The sequence below is a fragment of the Drosophila takahashii genome, chromosome X (genome assembly GCF_030179915.1).
Source record: "Drosophila takahashii strain IR98-3 E-12201 chromosome X, DtakHiC1v2, whole genome shotgun sequence".
Classification (NCBI taxonomy): Eukaryota; Metazoa; Arthropoda; class Insecta; order Diptera; family Drosophilidae; genus Drosophila; species Drosophila takahashii.
The window spans coordinates 18,857,954-18,880,445 of NC_091683.1; the positions used below are offsets into that span (position 1 = coordinate 18,857,954).

Here is a 22,492-nt window from a genome sequence, read left to right on the forward strand (position 1 = left end):
GCAACGGTCACTCTAGACTTCAGTTTCAGCCCGTTAGGTCGAAAGCGCAGAGCAAAAAAAAACACAACCACAGCGAAGACGCACACACACATACGTCGCATCGATATTTCCTTCGAGAAGAAAAGCGAACCGAACGCTGCGTTTCCTAGCCAATTACCTGTTAACCACAATCATGAAGTTCCAATACAAGGAGGAGCACGCCTTCGAGAAGCGTCGCGCCGAGGGCGACAAGATCCGTCGCAAATATCCAGACCGTGTGCCCGTAAGTACTCGAATATATGTGTGTCTATATGCCTGTATGTATGTGCGAGTTTCTGTGTATGCGTTTGTTTTGCGTCGTTTTTTTCTTTTTTTTTTTGTTTGTACCGAAGAAAATCAATACTGCGCATATTGGGCATTTCGGTGATTGCTAATATTTTCGCCAGGCAAATCAGGTGGCTGGGGAAATTCGAGCGTTGGGGGTTGCATAAAATGCATTTGCAGCTGGGAAAACCTTAGCGAAAAACTCTCAAAGGGAATTCAAACGAAAATGGTCCCCCACACACAAGCACACACGCACACAGATGTAGAGAAGAAAAAACAAAAAGAGAACAAAGCAGCCATTTCACTTGCTCAGCTGTTAAGGTGTTGTTGTTTTTCACAGCTAGATTGTATCTGCTCTCCTCTCTCTTCCTTCCACCCCCCGTTTACACAGAAAGAAAATGTTTTTGTTATTTAATGAGCGAAAAGTATTGGCTATTTAATCAGCTGATCATTTAAAATCCATATTTATTTAATAATTGTAAAAATCAATTAGCTACCATTTTTTCCCAGTGCACAAACCAGTTGTTTTTGATTTTAATTTCGTTTGTTTGCCTGTAAAAACGAGCGAGTACTGCGCATAAAAAAACCACTAATACAAGCGCTGCTCGTTTTGTTTTCGCAAATACACAAACTGCGACTGGAATTAGTCATAGATGAAAAAACAAAAAGTAAATAACAAGAAAAACAAAACAAAACAGAGGGTGGCCTCTTCTTCTTTGTTGTTTTTCTGCTATTTCACCACCTTATCAGCAAACTCCTTTCACAAAAAAAAAAAAACAAAAATAAAACCCTGAAGGTGCCCCAATCGCAGCGAGAAGTGCATTAAATTCACACTCAACGCTCTTGTTTTCGATTTTGATTTGGACTGACTACATATGTATACATATACATATATGCACCCCAAATATTGTGTTATTTTCGTTTGTTTTTGGCAAGTGCACAAGTGCCAAAACACAAATCGCAAATCACATAACAGCTGAGCGAGGGGCAAGGCCAGCTGGTCGCTGGTCCGGACCATATATATCCGAATTCTGTATTCTATATAGCACTTGCTACTATATCATACCAACACCTTGATTTCGGCCAATGACGCCAACGAATTTCGATGGGGGATTTAGTATTGGTATTAGTATCAGAGGGGTGGCAAGTGCGATAAGCAGTTTGCTAATTCAGTATTCATTATGTTGAACCCCGCTTCCTGTTCCAAAGTCGGCCAAACCAGTTTATCGATAATTTGGCTAGCCAAAGGCTAACTTATAACCCCCCTGGCTAGAACGGATCGTCTAGGCCAGCTAATACTATGTTCTAAGCATATGCATATCATCAATCTTAAGTAATTTCAACAATGTTTTCAGTCCCAGGGATACTGCATTATTGTTAGCAATCAAAAACTACTTAGGATTTTTAGTTTAATACTACAAAGGGAGACCTTGATTAGAATAGAAAACAAAAGGAATTTTCAAAATGCTTAACCAAGTTCTTAATTTAAAATTTATAATAATTATATTATATTAATAATAATTATTATTAGCAAGCAAAAACTACTTAGGATCTTTAGTTTAATACTACAATGAGGGACCTTGATTAAAATAGAAATAAAAGGAATTTTCAAAATGCTTACTTAAATTCTTAATTAAAAATAAATATAATAATTATATTATAATTAATTAATTATTATTAGCAATCAAAAACTATTTGGTATATTTAGTTTATTACTACAAAGAAGGACCTTGATTAGAATAGAAAACCAAAGTAATTCACAAACTACATACTTAAATTCCTAATATAAAATTTATAATATATTGAATTTGAAATAATAATAAAAACACAAACGACATCTTAAATTGATCACGAAAAACACGCGCATATATAATTACATGCTCGTACTTACGAAATTACCAAATGCAGCACGAAATTACTCATTGCTATTACGGAATTACTCATTCTGTTACAGTACTTGTATTGTCAATAAATATAATTGCATTTCATAAGAGGTATATTCTCTTAAAATATAAATCAATCCATTCAATAAACGGCTTTTGTATAATATCAAACACCAAATAGTTTAAATTGTAGCCTGCTCAAACTGGTTGTTGGTACTATCGATTGCCAAGGTAGCACGTATTCGAGCACTCTGGCCGTTTGTGAATTGCAAATTTTTGCGAAATATGCGAACATTTTTCGGCACGTAATCGGGTCTGAAAAGATAACTTGTACAACCAGCTCACCTCCTGTTTTTTTCTCCACCCTCCCTTCCATCGCCAGGTGATCGTCGAGAAGGCTCCCAAGGCGCGCATCGGTGACTTGGACAAGAAGAAGTACCTGGTGCCTTCCGACCTGACCGTCGGTCAGTTCTACTTCCTCATTCGCAAGCGCATCCACCTGCGTCCCGAGGATGCCCTCTTCTTCTTTGTGAACAACGTCATTCCACCAACATCGGCAACCATGGGCTCCCTGTACCAGGTAACTAATCCCTGTCCCCGCCTTTTCCCCACCCACAATCTAATCCCTGGAATTTCGCTTAAAGGAACACCACGAGGAGGACTACTTCCTGTACATTGCCTACTCCGATGAGAACGTCTACGGCATGGCCAGGGTCAACTAACTCTGCTCCCGTTGGCGGCGGCGGAAAACAACCCCCTATAAAGAAATCTATATATAAATAAAATATATTTTGTGTTTAGCATGCAAGCTTAAAATACGGACGCGAGTTAGCTAAACGAATTGAGGAAAACCGCAGGAAATGCCACGCGAGAAAAGAACTTGAAAGCGATCTGAACCAGGGCAACAAAAAAATCCACAAAACAGAAAACTACAAAAAGAATTGTTATGTGAACATTATTTTATATATATACATTTTCTAAACGCGTTAGTATTTGAATTAAACCTCTGCTTTGTCCTACCATTAACCCCCGAAAAAACAGATCTATTCACACCCCTTCGGCCCATCTAATTTCCATTTGCTGTACTTGATCCGTGCGATTGCGACTGCGATTGCAATTGCACTTGTACCTTACTTTGTTCGCTTATTTCAATGATTTCACCCTTTTTTTTACAATACAACAAGATGTTGTGCATATTTAGTGTGTATGGTTACGAATAGGACTCTCTCGGTTAAGTGTACGGTAATTAATCTATTATTAAATAAACAAAAACCACAAAAATACACAAGCAAAGAGTGTTTCGTTTGGTATGGGCTAGAAACCACTTTCGGATATTGTACATTATCGTAAGACTTATTTGATTGCGAGGTAAGAGACAGGAAAATGTTCTTTCTCGCTGCTTTTTCTTTTGTTGAAAGAACAATGAATCCTTATCTCTTGAAAATAAAATGAGTACACAATGGGTTCATGTTTTTTCTATATTATGAATTTGTTAGGAGCAATATCAATAATTCTTTAATTATTATTATAAATGTTAGTCTGATAATTAGACAAAGAACTTTTAATAAAAGGTAATAAGTTAATTCCTTTATCTAGCAATTTAGAAAACCATAAGAGATAACTACTGACGTGTTACTAGCACAACAGTTAACATAAAAACACGTTTAGTCGGTGACTAATTCGCTTTGTTTCGCCAATTAATTGATAATCTTATCGCTACACAGCCAACTTTCAAGCATTTTAAAGTTCCCGCCTAGTTCCGTTTCAATGGGCAGCACTGCCCATGGCCACACTGTTCAGTGCTGCAAAACGATGGAGTGTAATTTTTTGAAAATACCGACATTGCCCATCTCTTTCCTCCCCATAAGAAGTACACGTGCAGAAGGGAGACGGAAGAAAGTAGAAAAAATACCGAATATTTATCACGCACTTAGGGGATTTCTGCACTTGGCGTTTTTGGCATTTCCCCGGCACTCGCAGGAGACCCAAATGTAATTCAATGAATTAAATGTGAAACATCGTGCCAAAGTGCAGACAGTCAAAGAAGCAGGTAAATCCAGTGCACCTGGTCAGCTGCTCGAGAGCCCGAAAGCCAAAAAGCCGGATAAAAGCGGACTAGTTACAAAACAGCCCGGAGAGGTGCGAACAAAAAGGGAAAACAAAGCGGATGGAAAAACTACCAACTTTTGCCAATTGTTTGTTATTGCTGTGCTAGTGTTGTTGTTCTTGTCGTACTGCCCGTTGTTGTTGTTTTTGTTGTTGCTGTTGTAACTCGTGACGGTGGAAATTAGTGAATTAGTAACGAGTTGGTAAAAAGTGGTAGTTGCAATTGATTTTTGTGCCTCGTCTGGCTTGTTGTTGTCAGGGGGTGGTTTTCGAAAACCCCTCGCAAAATCCACCCGCCGCTGGTTTTTTGAACTCTGGCGGAAAAACAGCTGCAGCGATTGCCACACGAAAAAGTTTAGAAAAACTTAACACTTATTGAATTATGGCGAAACACGCTGACTGAGACAAAAACAAAAGAACAAAAAGGGGGAGAAGTGGGGGAAAAGTGAAATAACAACAACAACAACAACGGTAACGGTCGTGTGTTATTGTCGTCCACTCAGCTTGTTTTTGTTGTCTATCGCGCGCCGTCCGCTTTGTGCTCTTTCGCTTCTGTTTTGCGCTTCTGCTTCTTGTTCTTTCCCCAGTTTTTTTTGCGCGCATGTGGATTCATTTTATTGGTGCTCAAGTATCGCATGATAATCTCACGCTACGTCCCTCGTAATTGTTGTTGTAATCGCCGTTGTTCTGCTCGCGGAGCTTTTGTTGTTGTGCTTTTCCGCCTCAGACACCACACACACGCACTCACACTCACCGCCAGCTTGCCGAATATTGAAGCCATTTTCCCAGCAAATCAAATTCAATTTAGAAAACTATCAACTAGCCCGCATAATGTGAGAAAAATGATAAATTTAAAGCCAGCCGAAGATTTTCTACCCTAACTGTAGGGAAAATTAGTTTTGGAGTTCCCTAGTTTTTCAGAAAAAGAACCCTTAAAAAGGTCTTTAAAGATATCTTGATACGACAAAAATTAAGCTATAATCTTAACAGAAAAAAATATAGTTTTTGTATTACCAAATCTTAGTTACATTTGATATTAAAAGTTATTTTAATATTATTAATTAAAAGACTGATTTTTTTTTGAATCCATATCACATCTATAAAAAATTTCTTAATTATTTTATGTTTTATGTAAAATTAATTATTATATATTGGATTTTCTAAATATTTGTAGTTGTTTTATCAAATTCATCAACAGTTATTTTAATTTCGCTTGAAAGGGTTTTAAAAAAAGGTTAAGCTCTTATCCATATATTTTTTGTATGGTTTTTAAGTAATCGTGGCAATTCTGACACATCTTAGTAAAAATGTGAGTCACAAATAAATACAATTGTTCAAGTTTTTATGAAAAGTTACTAGATTATTATAAATTAACTAATATATAAAAGATATAAGATAATAATATTGCAGCCAAATTATTATTTTTATACTGTGTAGCTCTATAAATCGTAATTAAATGAAGGTGGACCTCTTAAAATAAAAATATATCTGAAACTAAACAGCTAAACATAAATTGAAGACCTGATAAGGTGATTAAATGATGTACGCAAAGATTTAGTGCTTTCACATTTATCTGTAACCCTTAAGCATGGGCTAAAAACTAGTTCATTATCACCTTATCACTTATCATTTATCCCCTTATCAGTGAAAATGAGATCTTGGCTGCTGGCCTAGTGATAGTACCCTTTTTTACCAGGGCAAACAAACCGAAATCAGGGCAAGCTCGTTGGAACAATTCGAAATTAGAGTAGCTGCTACACTTTGCACCCTCGTCAGTAGGAGCTTATCAGTTTATCAGTGCCGCAGACGGGGCGTTTTTATTTGGATTTTGTGCGTGCCGGCGAACGGTTTAAATTTCAAATTCTCTTCAAAATTCCGCTCGAAATTCCCGATTTCCCTGCCTAATTCGAACCGATTCGACTAACCGATTGGGCATTCTCCATTTTTTATGTTTCCAAACAACACAGCCGCTTGCAAGCCAACCGCTTAAATGTCACAACACTCGAAAAAGGACGGCAGCAGTAGCGGAAGCGGTAACGGCAGCGGTAGCCATGCCGGCAACAACAAGAGCCACAAGCGGCAGGCGGCCAACGGCAGTCTGAAGGCACAGTCAACCTCCCACTCCCACAGCCAAACGCCCTCGAAATCGCCCAGCGGCAGTAGTAATAGCAACAGTAGCAGCAGCAGCAGAAGCCTCAGCGGGAGCAGCATGCAGGCTCCTCCTCCGACGAAGAAGAACCAAAAAGACAAGCAGCGCGAAAGGGAGCGCGCGGAACGCAGCCAGCTGGTCCTCTGGCGACGTCCCCTGCAGACCACCAAGTACTGCGGCCTCGAGCTGGCCGCCTTGCTGCGCACGTGGAGCACCAGGTGAGTCGCTAGTCAGTCTCCAGATCCTTCGATTAATCTATTAATACAATCTCCTACTTACAGACTGCTGCAGCAGCGACTCCTGCTGGCCGCCCTGATAGTATTAGGCATCGTATTTAGCGTAATTTACAAAATAGACGGCCCCCACCAGTTGGCCATTGAGTTTGTGCGCCGGAACACCTGGTTCTTCGTCTACTGGCTCGGCCTGGGCGTCCTGTCGTCGGTGGGCCTGGGCACCGGGCTGCACACCTTCCTGCTCTACTTGGGCCCGCACATAGCCAGCGTCACGCTGGCCGCCTACGAGTGCAACTCCCTGCGCTTCCCGCAGCCACCGTATCCAGATGAGTGGGTATTACGATACTCTTGTTTGTCCCCTGATTAACTCTTTTGTATAATCCCACAGCATCATCTGTCCCGAGGAGCCGTACGACAAGCGGGTGCCGAACATCTGGTCCATCATGTCCAAGGTGCGCATGGAGGCCTTCCTCTGGGGCGCCGGCACAGCGCTGGGCGAGCTGCCGCCTTACTTCATGGCCAAGGCGGCGAGGTTGTCGGGCTACGATCCCGAGGACGCCGAGGAGCTGGCCGAGTTCGAGGCTCTCAACGCGAAGCGCCACCAAAAGAACCTCAGTCTCATGGACAAGGGCAAGCTCTTCATGGAGCGCGTCGTGGAGCGCGTCGGATTCTTCGGCATCCTGGCCTGTGCAAGCGTGAGTGGTGAAAATCGCTATCCAGCGTGGTTCTTAAAGATAAATTACACTTTTGATTTCATTTTGCATTTCCATATTAATATTACTTTTATTAACCTTCTTTAATGATTAAGATTATATCACGATCTCAATTACTATTGAAGTTCTCATAATTTATATTAAAATCCCAATGTATCTATATAATAATATCTAAAAATATCCTTTATTAAACCTAATTGTTCTATTATATTTATATTTATTCAAAATCATAAATGTTTCCATATTAATATTACTTCTATTAACCTTCTTTAATGATTACGATTATATCACGACCTAAATAACAATTTTAGCTGTTTTTAACTTATATTAAAATCCTAATGTATTTATAGAATTATATCTAGAAACATTCTCAAATATTAAATAATTAATATTTCCATATTAATATTACTTTTATTAACCATTTTTATGAAAAAGATTATATCCCGATCTTACTAACTATTGAAGCTTTCTTAACTTATATTAAAATCCTAATGTATTTATAGAATAATATCTAGAAAAATGGTTAGATTAAACCTAACTTTTCTATTATATTTATATTTATTTAAAATCATGATAACTAATGTTTCAATTCCTTTGCAGATTCCCAATCCCCTGTTCGATCTGGCCGGAATAACCTGCGGCCACTTCCTGGTGCCATTCTGGACGTTCTTCGGGGCCACGCTGATCGGCAAGGCGGTGATCAAGATGCACATCCAGAAGATCTTCGTGATCATCGCCTTTAATGAGACGCTGATCGAGCGGGCCGTCGATCTGTTGGCCTCGCTGCCGCTGCTCGGCCACAAGCTGCAGGAGCCGTTCAAGTCCTTCCTGAAGAACCAGAAGCAGCGTCTGCATCGCCAGCAGCGTGGATCCGGTGGCTCGGCATCCGGAGCGGGCGATTCGGGCAATCTGCTGTCCAGGATCTTCGAGACGTTCGTCATCGGAATGGTGTGCTACTTCGTGGTGTCCATCGTTAACTCCCTGGCCCAGAGCTACCACAAGCGGCTGCACAAAAAGCCGGCGACGGGGGCTGCGACCACGCCCACTCGCCTGGCGGCGGGGGCGGCGCCGAGCAAGAAGGCGGGAAAGCAGAAAGCTTTACGGGACTAGAGAATCGGTGGAAGTGTTTTTCTGTTGATCGTTGCCCCCCAAAAACCCAAAATCATACCCCTCTTTCGTTTAAATTATTTTGTTTATTGCGGCCTTCGCTCTTAGTCAAATTATAAACTGTATGTGAGTGTGACCGCGAGAGGAGGAGACGGCCGGAAAGCCAGAGGAATTTACCTTGTAGACTAGATTAGGAAAAACAGAAGAGTAACGCAGCAGATGCAGTAGCAGCAGCCACAACAATAGCCAGAGCAGAATATATTTTAGTAATGTACAAGAAGAAAACCCTAGCAATTTTCCGCGCGAGTATCGTTTCGATGTAGCGAAAGTGAGAGGGACGCCGCTAGTCGCTAGTCGCGCCTAATGAAAAGCAAATTGTGCAAAAGTTGTGCAAAAGACAAACAAGCCAGAGCAAACAGAGAGCCCGAAATAAAAATAAAATTTAGCCAGGAGCGAGTGGAAAGTATAGGAAAGATTTAAAAAGTGCTGAAAAATAAATGAAATATGGATATACAAATTAAAGCCGGACGTATGCCTCAATTTAGGTGGGATTTCAGTTGGGCGAAAATGATTACTCCCAGCATAAGCCTGGCTTAATTAAAGATTAACTGCTGAAAAATAATAAACGATATATGGATACAGAAACAAAAGCCTGCAAATGTATGTACGTATCAGTTTACAAGGAACTGAAGTGGTTTAGCTGGAAAGGCAGTCGATTAACACGAGGATGAGTAAGCTGTCCTCGCGATTTCCGGCTAAACCCAATAATTAATACAAAGAAAACATTAAACTGAATATAGCGTGGGAGGAAACAGATGAAATAACTAAGTGCAAATTAATAAATAAATAATGGAAATACAAATCTGCTGCATTTTGATATTTGAGGCAAGAACGAAGGGTACTTTTTCGATATTTTGGATTACTAAATCAGAAAAAAACAAGGGAGAACGTTGAGAGAATATTGAAATTTGAAACAAAATATCGGATGAATATATTTTTCAAAAAGTTCACCAATTTTTAGCTGGTAAGTGATTTTTTTTAAGTAGCTCTAAAGACGAAGAAATGGTTGTGCTGAGTAAGAAAAGACCAAAAGCATAGATAATACCAGTTAACAGCAGTGGGAAAAAAGGCGAAAAGATAAGGATAATACTCGTTAAATGCTTGGAAAAGGGGAGTCCGCCTCAGTTGGTTAAACAGCGAAATCCGTTGATTGCCCGGGGACTCAGATACGCAGATACGCAGAAAATCCGTTATCAACAGTTGGCCAACAGCTCGAAATCAAGCTGGCACTCATTAAGCCAAATAGCTGCTGGCCCATGGCTACGCTTCTATTGTTTCCCTCCCTTTCTCACTCACTCCGTATTCAGTATCCGGCTCGAAGGACAATTGCCGCTGCTGGCATGTAAGTGGGCTGGGGGAGGGGGAGCAGGGTGATGATGCAGACGCGCTTTGAATGCCTAATCCTGTCAACAGTTACAGCTAACAAAAACAACAACAACTGGCAGGAAGGCAAACAGCGATGACAACTGCCAGCGGCGAAACGGCGAAAGCCGTCACACAGTGTCAACACTACACTACACAACACACTCTTGCTTGGATTGGATGGACCGAGAGACAGTTGGACAGGACCAAAAGGACGAGACGTGCGAAATGTCAGCCGACCAGGACGACTTTGCACGTACATTAAATATTTTCATTTAGCTGTCAGCATTTATTTAAAATGGACACACAGCAAAGAGAAAAGGGGTGATGCCCAGTAGTTTTGGCTGCATAAATTCCACTCGGCTGCGTAGGTGGGTGTGGCACCACCCCCCCTCACAGACAGACACACAGACAGACGCAGGAGTCGCAGGATATGTACGTGCGTGGCACGGCAATCGCCTGTCCTGTCGCCTTTGACATTGTTTGATGTTGATATGTACACCTCAACGAAGCGAGGAGCAAAGCCTCCGTTTTGGGTCGTAAAACTTTCATCTTCCTCCCGTTTTCACACCACTTCAACGTCATTCCGGAAAAAAAGGACCTTGGGATCTCAGTACGCCTTTTGATTTGGAACCATTTTTGTCCAAGTCACAGCAAAAAGACAAATTTCGAATTTGTACCAAAAATCAAAGTCCTGACTTTCCACCCAAAAAAATATAGTATTTTGGTCATAAAAAATGAAATAATGATCCAAATATTAAATGCCATATTTCCCAATCGATCTGCATTAACACCTGGAAATTTTTAATTCTTGCCAATTTTCGCAAAAAATCATGATGTAACCCCTTATCAAAAAAGTGAAAATTGGGTCCAAAATTTATTTTTTTTTAAATCAAACGAAAAGTCTACTGATATTCATTTTTAGGTTGTTAGCTGCTCAAAACCGTACGCCTTTTTGATTTGGGACCATTTTTGGCTAAGTTACAGCCAAAAATCGATTAGGAAAAATTTCGAATTTGTACCAAAAATCAAAATCCAGATTTTCCACACAAAAAATAGTATTTTGGTCATAAAAATTGAAATAATGATCCAAATATGGAAAGCCTTACCTCGTTGAACACGTAATTAAATTCGATTGGCATTACAACCTGAACATTATTAATTTTTGACAATTTAAGCAAAAAATTATGATTTAACCCCTTTGCAGAATTCTACCTCTGGCAGGAATGACATTCTCTAAGCTCGAACTCAGTCTCTGAATCCTTCGGCGCTTGGAATTCTGCACACTTTGGCTTCTTGTCGCCGAATCCGCATTGAAAAAGTGATTTTTTTCTTTTTCAACAAAAGCCTTACCGGGAAAGTATGCAATACAATTATGTTGCGTGAAAGCGGGACAGACAGGTCAAAGCCCGCAAGAGCGAGCGAAAAAGAGAGTCGGAAACTGTCTCCAGTGCGGACCCCTTGGCTTTTATCTCGCCAAAAATTTCCATATTTTTTTGTTAAGTAACTTTTTAAACGCAAAGCAAAATCTATGACAATCCATATAATAGAGTTTTTTCTAACAAAAAATACATCAATTCTTAAATGAGATGGTTCGAGTGTCAGAAGTAAATCTTACCATTAAAAATTGTATATATTTCTATATATATATTTTTCGGAACAATTCTTTTTGGTAGAAGAGATATCCTTTATTTCAGCTGCTAGAAAACATAACAAATGCGACAACACCATTTGTGTGCGTTTCAGAAGGCTTGGGGCCGCGAGCTTTGCTTTCGGCCTGTGCGCGTGCAAATATGACAAAGCTCCAGCACAACCCAACCTCCGCCTCCTCCTCCCCCTCGGTTCCCGGCACTTTGGTATCTTCCTGCGCGTGGCCATATGGTCGTTAGCCGACTCCACTGTGCAACAGGCGGGGCGAGGGGAGCTGCGGAGGCAGTCATGGCGATAGTTTTCAGGGATGGCCCCTCTGTATTACTATGGACCTATCGATCAACTCTACGAAATTACCCCAGTTCGGCAGGGACCTTATAAAAGTTTTTCATTTTGTAACTCACACTAATATCGGGGCCTTAAAACTATTGTATCTTTTAATAGATATTTAAAGCCAAAAGTTTAAAATTTTCTTCGTTCTATTACCTTTTTATTTTTGATACAGTATTCCAATATAATAAAATACATTATTGCTTGGGATATTTTATGAATTTCAGGAGATATTTCATGTTCAAATATAATAATAAACATTATGGCCTAGCATATTTTATAAATTTGGATGAATTTCAGGAGATATTTCATGTAATTTATGGCATTTAAGAAATAATAATAAAAAATTGAAAATCAGATAATTGATTTTGAAATTTCAACGACCGCTGTGAAGTATGCTATGAAAATCCATTTTCCGTTATCCTGTAAAGTGAAGATGGTTACTGTTTCCCCTGAAGTTACTGTTCGATCACGTATCCTTTTTCGATAGTCCCCGAACTCAGAAGTGCCACCTCTGGCGGCTGCGATAACGGTCTGAAGGCCTGACTCCATTCGTTCCTTTCAGCCGCGTTGCGTTGCGTCAGTCGCAGTCGCACACCAGCTGCTCGCGCTTTCGGACGTGTTTTCGCATCCGTTTCGTACCGCTTCGCAGCCTCGCAGCTTCGCAGGCTCCTTGCCGCCAAACCCGAAAGAACCAAACACTCCGTATTCCAAAGCCAAACAGAACAGGCTGGAGAGGCTCGGCCCCATGCGAATATAATGTGACAGGACACGATGGACTTCCAGAATCGCAACAATACGGCCAACAAGTTTGTCTGCCCGAGCGACAGGCAACTGGCCCTGCGTGCCAAGTAAGTACGGTGCATTTTGCAGTGTGTATAGTGCATACGGTGTATTAGGCGCATTATCCTCGAAAATGGCATTGAAATGCAACAATTGGCTTTCGTTTGAGTGCGTCACAGCAGCTGCAATGATAACGGTGCTTTCAGTTTTGTTTTTTCTATTTTTTTGCGGTGTGTGTCTGTGTGCTAAAAACAAAAACAACCAGCGACAATGTGACAAAAGCTTTAGTCATAATTTAATTAACTTTGACTGTGTGTGTGTGTGTGAGTGGTTGCGGCTGATTAGCCGAAAGCCTAATCAAATCAAATACATGTGCGCACTCACACAGCGAAGGATGAAGAGAGGAAGAGAGAGAGAGAGGGGGATATACATATAGGGACATATGATATAGAGTGTCCCTGAGCTGTCAAGTGTGTTGTTGTTGTTGTTGTTGTTGCTGTGCTCTTCAAGGAAAGCCGCGTGTGACCATGTGCCTTTCTAATCATAATTGTTGCATGCTGACAGATTAATTAAAATTTAATAACGCTCAATTCTTTACGACACCCAGAGTTTTATTTTTATGGCCCCTCGCTGGGGCTTTCATTTATTTATTGCAATTGACGGAGAGCTTAAATAAAAATGAGAGAAAAAAAAGAAAAAAGGCGCGAGGGCCATTTACATGATTTTGCGAAACACCCGAAAATCCACCAATCCAAAAAATATCCCCCGATATCCCCAACATATGCTCCGCATAGCATACTGTTTGGGGCCAACCAACTCAACCCGACTCTACTCAAATCAATCCCAGCTGACTGTAAATGCGACTTGGGCGCATTAAAAATACAAAAAGCCGCACACAGACACGCACAGCGGGGTAGTTTGTGGGTGTGGGTGGTCCGGGGGGTGGTGGTCAGGGGGCGGGGGAGGTGAAGGTTGGCAGGTTTCAAGTGTGCAATTTACACTTCCGCTCGCCCGCAACATTGTAAGCACTCACGCTCCCGCACGCAGACAAGCAAATTGGGGTGGACATGATTTAATTATATACCTCAGATGGTGGAGGACAGAAAATAGTAAGAAACAAATTAGCAAAAACCTCGTTGCATTTTAAAAAGGACTCTATAAAAAGAAAATGGGTGGGTTTTATGCTGCTTGGATAAATTGAAAATTGCAAGGATTTAATTAAGGGTTTATTTTTAAGTTTTGAAGAATGATATCATTTCAAAGAGCAGCGATAGATTTTTCCTCAGTAATATAATGTGTAATTAAAAAAAAAATTTTTAAACAACGGAATGATATCACATAGATATAGATGTAATGTGTAATTATTTAGTAAATCAGTTAATGCTCGGTTGCAACACTGCGTATGAGTAACATTGTATTTCCAGGGTACCTGTTTTTGGAATTTTAAAATCAGTAAAAGGGCTTTTTAAGGCAGCCAAGGTCCACCCTAACACACAGCAGCATAGAAACAAAGAGCTTTTGACTTTGCCAGCGAGTGAAGAGGGGTTACAGGGAGGTCAGGGTGGACCTGGTTTGGGGTTGCTCGAAGGGAGCCCGAGCACTGAGCACTGAGCACTGAGCTCGTGGCATTGGCTCCGTACTTGAAATTCAAATTACAGCTCAAGGGAGTCGGAGTCCCACATCCACACCCACAGAGAGCCAAAGAAGTGAAAGAAGCTAAAAGGCAAGTGGAGATGGAGAATTAACGTGAAACTCAAATCGCGGCCACATGCCAGAATCCAGACTTCAGACTCCAGAATCCAGAATCCAGACACTTCTCCAGTGCGTTTGGCATGCTTAACTATGCAAATGAGACGATCTTTGCCAGGCCACCAAATCTGGCGACAAGCACTTTGACTTTTATTAAATTCAGCTCAGGCCGCAAAGTAACAGAGGCTGTCGCCTCTTTATTCGGAAATCATCATCCTCCTCAAGAAAAAAGGGGAATGGGGATGTCAGAAAGGAACTACGAGTCGACTCACATATCGAAATACATAACGGCTGCGGAGAATTCCAAGAACTCTCGAATATAATAAAGCTACAGAGTATTGAATTTAAATCCTCCTTTCAAAAGGAGGGAAATCGAGCTTCACGTTTTTATTTATTCCTTGCCTTGCTCTTTTTCCTTAGTTTAATTTCGCTTTCGAACTGAAAGGAGCCCAAGTACAATTGTGAATTGAGGTAAATTGAGGCTTCTCATTGTTAGGACCAGACTTTTAGGTTTGCTCTTGTGCGAAAACTTTTCAAATAAGCACATTGCGCAAAGTTTCGAGACTTGAAAGAGTTTTCGAACTTGACAGAAACGTGACAAAAATCTATGAATCATTACAATCATGCTATGGACATTACATACATAATTGAGCATATTAAGATGATTCCATAAATTGAATATTCTATTTTACATAGTTTTACCTAATGGGATAATATTTCCTTTTGTCCAATAAATGAACAATTTTGGAATATTCTAATTAGAGCTTTTTATTTATCGATATTTTCGATATTTTCACAATATCGATTCGATAATATCGATGTTTTTAAGGAAAAATACATATAAATTTCAATCTTTTATAGTATTGTGTATATTTTTCTACAGCAAGGCAGTAACTCCCCTTGTTTCCAATTATTTTTCTGGTTATTAATGTTCCAATGTAATTTCCTTCTTATTAATGCACCCAAAATAAAGTCATTTCACGGTGAATTCCGTCTTTGATAACGAATTCACTGCTTATCCTTAGATGGATTACTTTTCGTGTAAGTCACGTTAAGGCCACCAATTGACTTCGTCATGCAGTCATCTGTAAGAAAAGTTATTTTTATTTTCGCTCATTGTTTTTTTCCCTGACAGATACTGAATTCGCCGTTAAGTTCATGGTCGAGCTCAGTATGAAACAATCAGATTTTTTGTAACAATAAACTCCGGCCCAACCATCAATTTGGGGGCTCAACTCGAGTCGCAGGACAGAACAGGACACGACACGACAGGACTTTATCCCTGTTTCTGTCCCCAGGACATGGGTTAAATGTCACTCAAGTGCCTCGATCGGGACGAAACTCTGAGTGCCCGGAGTGCGGCTCCCTATTTATTTGCTTATTCGGGGAAAAACTCGTTGCCACAGAGGCAAATGTTGATAGAGCACTAACCGAATTTGTAATTTAATTATTATGTTAAGGAACCTGCAAGGGCATTTAGGCCAACGCCCACCCGCCCAAAAAACACACACACAAAAGGGAAAACTGTGGAGCCAACTCGCATGGCCACGCAATCAGATGGCTATATGTATATATGTACATACGTACACGGGAAGTCAATAAACCCGACGTGAAGGCAACACGCACCCACTCGAAAACGAAGCTCAAGCATAACATGCCGCAACGGAACAATCAGGAGCAATGCAAATGAGCCAGCCAAGGGTTAAAAACTCGTTGTTTTCCATAAAAATAAAGTTTTTAGGGTTTTAAAATCACTTATAGAGGTGCCTCAAAGTATGCAACTGTATATTTTGACTCCCGATGAGCGATGGATTTATTTCACTGCATACTTGTAGGCCCCTTTATAAAATGTTTCAAAACCCCAGTGATTTTGACTATTTTCCTATTTAATTTAATATTAAAAAAATACTTGTATTACTGCTGTGAAAATGGAAACCATGCTTTTGGCTCTTTCAAACCGAATTCGGGTCTCCTCCGCCGTTTGAGTAATGGGTGAAATGAACCGAGCACTTGGGACCCAACAGCATGAACGAGTTAATTAACTTTGAACCCGACATTTTTGGCCAAGTGGCTGGGCAACATGGAAACCGCATTAGGCGACCCACAACTAACGATGCTCATTAGGCAGCCACTCATCCCTGGCCCGCCCATTTTTACACCTTTTACACATTTGCGTAGAAGCCGTTGCGTTAATAATTTAACCGCCATCCCTCTCGATCCGAGTTAACGAGAAATTAAGATCGATGTCAAATTAATTATTTAGCTTTCAAATTATCGATAATTTCGATATTTAAAACAAATAGATTCGATAATATCGATGCTTTCGAGGAAAAGACATATTTAATATCGAGAATAGGCAAACTGTTGATATCTTTTCCATTTTTCAAAATATAGATACGATAATATCGATATTTAATTGGTAAAAGACATATTTAATATCGAGGAATAGCAAACTGTCGATATTTTTTCAAGCTCTACTTAAAACTTTCTGCAATACACAATTTAAGAATCGGTGGCCTACAGAAATGATAGTCTGTTTGAAATCATTTATAAATGATCCTAAAAGTATGCAGTGGAAAATATAAAATGTTGTTTTAAAATACTTTAAGGGTAGTTTTACGTTTTTAGAATCCTTGAAAATAGCTTAAAATGTAAAGACATCTCTCTACCACTAATTAATGTTCCATTTACCTTTCTGATTTCCTGGCAGATTAAAAGCCGGCTGGAGCAGCTCGAAGACCAGCGAACCGCTGCGTCCGGAGGAGCAGGAGGCCATCATCTCGGTGATCCGGCGCAACGAGGAGATCGAGGTGGCCGAGCGGCAGCGGGTGGGTCGTCTGGTGGAGCGGGTCGAGAAGATCAAGCAGCATGCGGTGGAGCGGGGGCCCAACTGCTGCCGCCTCTGCGGCGACGCCTTCGGCATCCTGCGGCCGCAGCGCATCCTGTGCGAGGACTGCCGCCAGTCGGTGTGCGCCAAGTGCAGCGTGGACATCAACATCCGCTACCACACCAGCGAGCGGTCCCGGGAGATCTGGCTGTGCCGCATCTGCTCCGAGACGCGCGAGATGTGGAAGAAGTCGGGCGCCTGGTTCTTCAAGGGCCTGCCCAAGTACGATATGCCGCGCAGCGCCAGTGCCACGCCCATTCCCACCCCGGGACACCCCGGATCCATGGCAGGTGGGTGGGTTTTTTCAGGGCGGTAGGGGGTTGTGAATGGTAGCGAAAGATAGCAGGCTAGAACGTGCCAGGAATTCAAACCCTTTGCCCTCATTCCTTAAAGCTAAGCTCCCAAGGCGGTTCGGAATCCTACGGAACCCCACAGCAATGCAAGGACAATAACATTAGTTTGCCAAATACAAATGTGGAACCCCTTCCCACCTAAGGAAGTTTTATTTAGCATTATTTCAAGTATTATTTAAAGCACACAGACTTTTTTTATCCTTTTTGTTTGGTACATTAAATTTAATGTATTTTTACTTACATTTCATGTTGTCCAATGACAAGGTCACATATTTAATTGTATAGATTCAGACAAAAGCTTTCAAGGCCGCGCGACATGCAAAATTCCACATTAATTTTTAATCTCTCGAAAAGCACTAAAGCCAAAGGCGATTTCTTCACAGGAAACACAAAGTGCGGAAACTCTTAAATATTCAACAAGTACACTATACTATTTACACAAAACCATTATAAATATTACAATGGGTTCCTTATATTTCCACTATCAGAATATTTATTTGAATTTTTAAAAATTTATTTTTTTAAATATCCCAAGTCCCAGCAAGTATTTAAAAACATATTTAGTAAACCAGTTACAACAACTATTCTTGAAACAAACAAATTAATTTTATTGGTGTAATGCTGAATGTTAGACACCCACGGAACCCACAAATGCTTTTTAAAAACAGCTAAACAATTGTTTTCGAATTTCGTTTCAGGAACATCATGAAATGTTTCCATACCCATAGTCCAATTCCAAATAAATCGTTATAGACGCTTCTTTATGGTAACCATAATCAGAGCTTCAACTGGATGGGTTCAAATAAAACAGTCAATAAGTGTAGTTCGTTCAGAGTCATTTGACAATTCCAACTCCAAATCGGTTCGACAAAAAGTGACAATGAAATTAATCAAGACACGCGAATTCTTCTCGAATTCCACTGATGTTTCTCCCATTCCAGCTAAAACTCATCAGTCGTCGATAGATATAAGCTTTCATTCAGAGCAACACCACTAATTACCTTCGACTTATCGACCTATCAACGACTATCGCTATTATCATCGTCCGCCCATCGCTATAATCGGGGTTCTGTCTAGTTTATCGCTTATCGAAAAGATCGCAGTCTGTGAATCGGAATCTGATAGCCACAGTGGTCAGGTCAGTTTTAGGTGCATTTCGATTGCGATTGCTATCGATACCGATACCGTACGACTATCGCTATTATCGCTTGAATCGGAATCAGAGAATCGGAATGTTGTAAAGGTATTGCTTCATTCCAAATCCCCCAACGATTCGATTGAGAGCACTTGCCATCGGGAAAATCGATAACCAATCGAATTGATCGCTAATCGCTGTATTTGTCTCTGTAATCGCAGGAGACACGCGGGCCGTTCAAAGCTGCCATGCGACGCCGACGCGTCCGGCGCGGGTAAAGAAGCTAACGATCCGGGTGAACGACAGCAGCTCCAGCAGCAGCGGCCACTCGGAGCCGGAGGACGAGGTGGACGCCGGGGCACTGGGCATTGGTGGCATAACCAAGGGCGTCTCCGCGAACCGACTGCAGCGGGAGGATAGCTTCCGGCTGAGGGCCTACGGCTCCATACGCAGCTTCATCGATGGCGGCGAGCGCAAGTTGTCCAACTCCTTCTTCTTTGGCCGCCAGCAGAGCCAACGGCCCTCGGAGTGCCCGGAATACGACAGCGTCAGCATGTCCAAGTTGCGCCGGGAGAGCAGCTTCCTGCGTCGCGGCTCCGTCAGCTCCTCCTGGTCGATCAGCGATAGTTCCGGTTCCGGATCCAACAACTCGGGCAACTCCCAATCGCAATCGCAATTCCAGCAGCAGCAGCAGCAACATCAGCAGCAGCAGCTGCACTGCCGGGATCCGCTGCTCGGCTGGCTGGAGATCGCCATCAGCTACCGGGAGGCCTTCCACAGCCTCGACTGCACCATGGTGCGGGCCCGGGATCTGCCGGCCATGGACGCCGCCGGACTGGCGGACCCCTACTGCAAGCTGAACATCATCACGCCGGAGGCGCACACCAAGTACACGCGGTGGCAGCGCACCAAGACGGTGCACAAGACCCGCAATCCGGAGTTCAACGAGACGCTGCAGTTCGTCGGCGTGGAGCCCGAGGAGCTGGGCAACTCGCTGCTCTACGTGGCCCTCTTCGACGACGACAAGTACGGGCACGACTTCCTCGGCGCGGCCAAGGTCTGCCTTTCCACGGTGAGTTCGGTTCGGGGTGCACTGGAAGAATAGAGAAATCGAAATATTAAAGGGCTAGGTAAAACCACAGAATTTTTTTAAATCTCCTATAAAAGTGTCTGAAAGTATGCTATGAAAAATCTAAAGACTTAAGGTAAAATATCGACAGTCTGATATTTTTCGATATTTAATTAGTGTTTTCCCTTCAAAACCTTCAAAACAAATTATCAAAAATATCGAACATATCGATCATTTTCAAGCTCTATCTTAAGAACTTTCCCACTTAAAATATATTGCTGCATACTTTTAGACACCCTAGCGGCCGAGGAATAGTGAAATCGAAATAACTACGGACTAATTAAAACCGCAGAATTTTTCCAATCTCCTATAAAGGTGTCTGAAAGTTTGCTATGGAAAATCTAAAGACTTTCTTAAGGTTAAATATCGACAGCCTGCTATTTCTCGATATTTAATTTGGGTTTTCCCTTCAAAATATCGAACATTTCGATCATTTTCAAGCTCTACCTTCAGGACTTTCCTCCTTAAAATATATTGCTACATACTTTTAGACACCCTAACCGGCAATTTCAAAACCATAGTGGTTTTTCTCACTGTGCAGAGCTTTGCAACCGTCGAAAAGCGTAATTGCTTATAAAGCCCCCCGGCATATCCTTTGCTACCAACTGAATTTATGCACAAACGTTCTGGCACAAAGGAAAATTCGGTTAATTGTGTAAAGCTAAGTACTTCATACAGTTGGGTGCTTTTCTCTGGCTTTTAACTTCTCCTCGGTTGCAACAACTAAGTAGTAATTGGTTTTCAAAATATATAAACTAGCAACGGAAGTAGAAAGTCGGTGGTGGACAAAAAAGGGTAACGGGGGCTATAAAGTGTTTTGTGTCCTGAGGTTGTGCACTATTCGGAGTTAGTAATAAACCGGCTTCCGAAAAATGGTTTAAAGAAGTCAAGAGGTATGCAAAGTATACCTAAAATAAAGTGTTGCATACTTTTCGACACCTTTTGAAAAGATTTAATAGCATCGTTTTCAAGGAATCCTTTAAAGATGTCAAAAAGTATGCAAAGTATTCAAGAAAATTTCGAATTTCAGACCCAAAATAAAGTGTTGCATACTTTTGAACACCTTTGTTTTAAAGATTAAATAAAATCGCTCAATTCGAATGATTCCTTTTCAGGTGCACAGCACATCGCAGTACCGCATTTCGGTGCCCCTGGGCGTGGAGGACCAGTACAGCAACGCGGCGGAGTTGGCCCAGAATTGGCCAAACGGCAAGATGCTGCTCTCCTTGTGCTACAATACGAAACGGAGGGCGCTGGTGGTGAACGTGAAGCAGTGCATCAATCTGATGGCCATGGACAACAACGGCAGCTCCGATCCCTTCGTCAAGATGTGAGTTAGTTCTCTTAAACTAATATTCCCCAATTAACCCGATTATCCATCCCAAACAGCCAACTCAAGCCGGATGCGCACAAGAACAAGAAGCACAAGACCAGCGTCAAGTGGCGCACGCTCAATCCCATCTACAACGAGGAGTTCTACTTCGAGGCGAGTCCCCACGACCTCAACAAGGAGATGCTCATCCTGACCGTCTGGGACAAGGATCTCGGCAAGAGCAACGACTTCCTCGGCAGCCTGCAGCTGGGCGCCCAGAGCAAGGGCGACCGCCTGCAGCAGTGGCTCGACTGCATCCGATTGCCCGACCACTTCCACGAGAAATGGCATTGCCTCGCCCCCGACAATCCCGCCCACTGAGAGACCCATCCAATCCCCACTCGCCCCAAAGTCCCCAGTCCAATCGGTTCGATCTTATCTGGACCGTCATGGATCTTTTCCTATAAGACACATTTTCACGAACTGATTTCTCAGCCCAGTTACGAACCGGAAGTCCAGTCAATAGCTTTTAAAATATCCTTTTTTTTCAGATTTAATTTTTTTTTTATCTAGCTTGTTATTAAAGTTAACAATAATGTTTAGTAATCGATTAGATTTTCATGTCCCAGGTATATTTTAACTACAATGTTTCCTATATAGATATTTACCATAACTTCTTACTCCATTTTTTGTACTTTCAACATTTAATATTTTAAGTAACAGCATTTTGAATATTTTAGTTCTTAGTAGTATAGCTTTTCTTTATGAAACTAATGACCTATTTTAGTAATTGGAATTTATTAATAAATAGAGGACGTTATATCGCAAAACTAAGGAGAGAAATCAGGTCGCGGAAATAAGGCTTTAGCTCCAAATATACACATATATATTAACATATACATACATATATATATTATATACATATATTTTTGATAAGCCTGAGTGGGTGTGAGTAAGCGAGAACAAGCTAGAGAGCGAGATAGCGCTAGGAGTGTTGTGTGTGTTTGAGTGACTGCTTTCCAAAATCTCGTACTTAACCCCAATTTTCTATGTCTATACTTTGGCTCCTAACGACATTTTTGTACACTGTATATAGCTTATTTAAGTGTCCTTACCAAGGGTTAACCAACATCAAAATCTTTTCGATTCATTGCTAAATTCAATCTATAATCAAACGTATACTTATGTACTTCAATATATCGAAATATATAAATCTATATTCTCAAAAAGTATCGAAGGCTTTATTGC

The 22,492-nt window shown here is 41.3% G+C and overlaps 3 protein-coding genes across 9 annotated transcripts; all 3 read left to right on the forward strand.

Annotated features, from left to right (window-relative positions):
• Positions 1-12: 12 nt before the first annotated feature.
• Atg8a (Autophagy-related 8a) lies at positions 13-3,479 on the forward strand. The gene is made up of 3 exons (XM_017146835.3): positions 13-262; positions 2,569-2,766; positions 2,831-3,479. The coding sequence occupies exons 1-3, from the start codon at positions 173-175 to the stop codon at positions 2,906-2,908; spliced, it is 366 nt and encodes a 121-aa protein (XP_017002324.1). The 5' UTR covers positions 13-172; the 3' UTR covers positions 2,909-3,479.
• A 658-nt stretch (positions 3,480-4,137) lies between these two features.
• On the forward strand, positions 4,138-9,356 carry Tango5 (Transport and Golgi organization 5). 7 transcript variants are annotated; one of them, XM_017146858.3, is made up of 5 exons: positions 4,138-4,236; positions 6,260-6,659; positions 6,723-7,004; positions 7,063-7,369; positions 7,988-9,356. In XM_017146858.3, exons 2-5 carry the CDS (start codon positions 6,283-6,285, stop codon positions 8,495-8,497), a joined length of 1,476 nt encoding a protein of 491 aa, XP_017002347.2. In that variant the 5' UTR covers positions 4,138-4,236; positions 6,260-6,282; the 3' UTR covers positions 8,498-9,356. The 7 variants fall into 7 exon arrangements, with proteins under 7 accessions (XP_017002347.2, XP_017002346.2, XP_070075323.1 ...); XM_017146857.3 differs by having other exon boundaries at positions 4,169-4,325; XM_070219222.1 differs by having other exon boundaries at positions 4,179-4,325; positions 6,423-6,659.
• Positions 9,357-12,528: 3,172 nt separating this feature from the next.
• Rph (Rabphilin) lies at positions 12,529-21,764 on the forward strand. The gene is made up of 5 exons (XM_017146895.3): positions 12,529-12,747; positions 17,139-17,605; positions 19,025-19,875; positions 21,048-21,262; positions 21,322-21,764. Exons 1-5 carry the CDS (start codon positions 12,671-12,673, stop codon positions 21,623-21,625), a joined length of 1,914 nt encoding a protein of 637 aa, XP_017002384.2. The 5' UTR covers positions 12,529-12,670; the 3' UTR covers positions 21,626-21,764.
• Positions 21,765-22,492: the final 728 nt, after the last annotated feature.

Bases quoted from the DNA above. Each gene is read 5' to 3' on its own strand.
- Rph (XM_017146895.3), top strand. From the start codon at position 12,671: ATGGACTTCCAGAATCGCAACAATACGGCCAACAAGTTTGTCTGCCCG. The intron at 12,748-17,138 runs GTAAGTACGGTG...ATTTCCTGGCAG, and splicing joins CAACTGGCCCTGCGTGCCAA to ATTAAAAGCCGGCTGGAGCA. The intron at 21,263-21,321 runs GTGAGTTAGTTC...CATCCCAAACAG, and splicing joins TCCGATCCCTTCGTCAAGAT to CCAACTCAAGCCGGATGCGC.
- Atg8a (XM_017146835.3), top strand. From the start codon at position 173: ATGAAGTTCCAATACAAGGAGGAGCACGCCTTCGAGAAGCGTCGCGCC. The intron at 263-2,568 runs GTAAGTACTCGA...TTCCATCGCCAG, and splicing joins AATATCCAGACCGTGTGCCC to GTGATCGTCGAGAAGGCTCC. The intron at 2,767-2,830 runs GTAACTAATCCC...TTTCGCTTAAAG, and splicing joins CCATGGGCTCCCTGTACCAG to GAACACCACGAGGAGGACTA.
- Tango5 (XM_017146858.3), top strand. From the start codon at position 6,283: ATGTCACAACACTCGAAAAAGGACGGCAGCAGTAGCGGAAGCGGTAAC. The intron at 6,660-6,722 runs GTGAGTCGCTAG...TCCTACTTACAG, and splicing joins CTGCGCACGTGGAGCACCAG to ACTGCTGCAGCAGCGACTCC. The intron at 7,005-7,062 runs GTGGGTATTACG...ATAATCCCACAG, and splicing joins CAGCCACCGTATCCAGATGA to CATCATCTGTCCCGAGGAGC.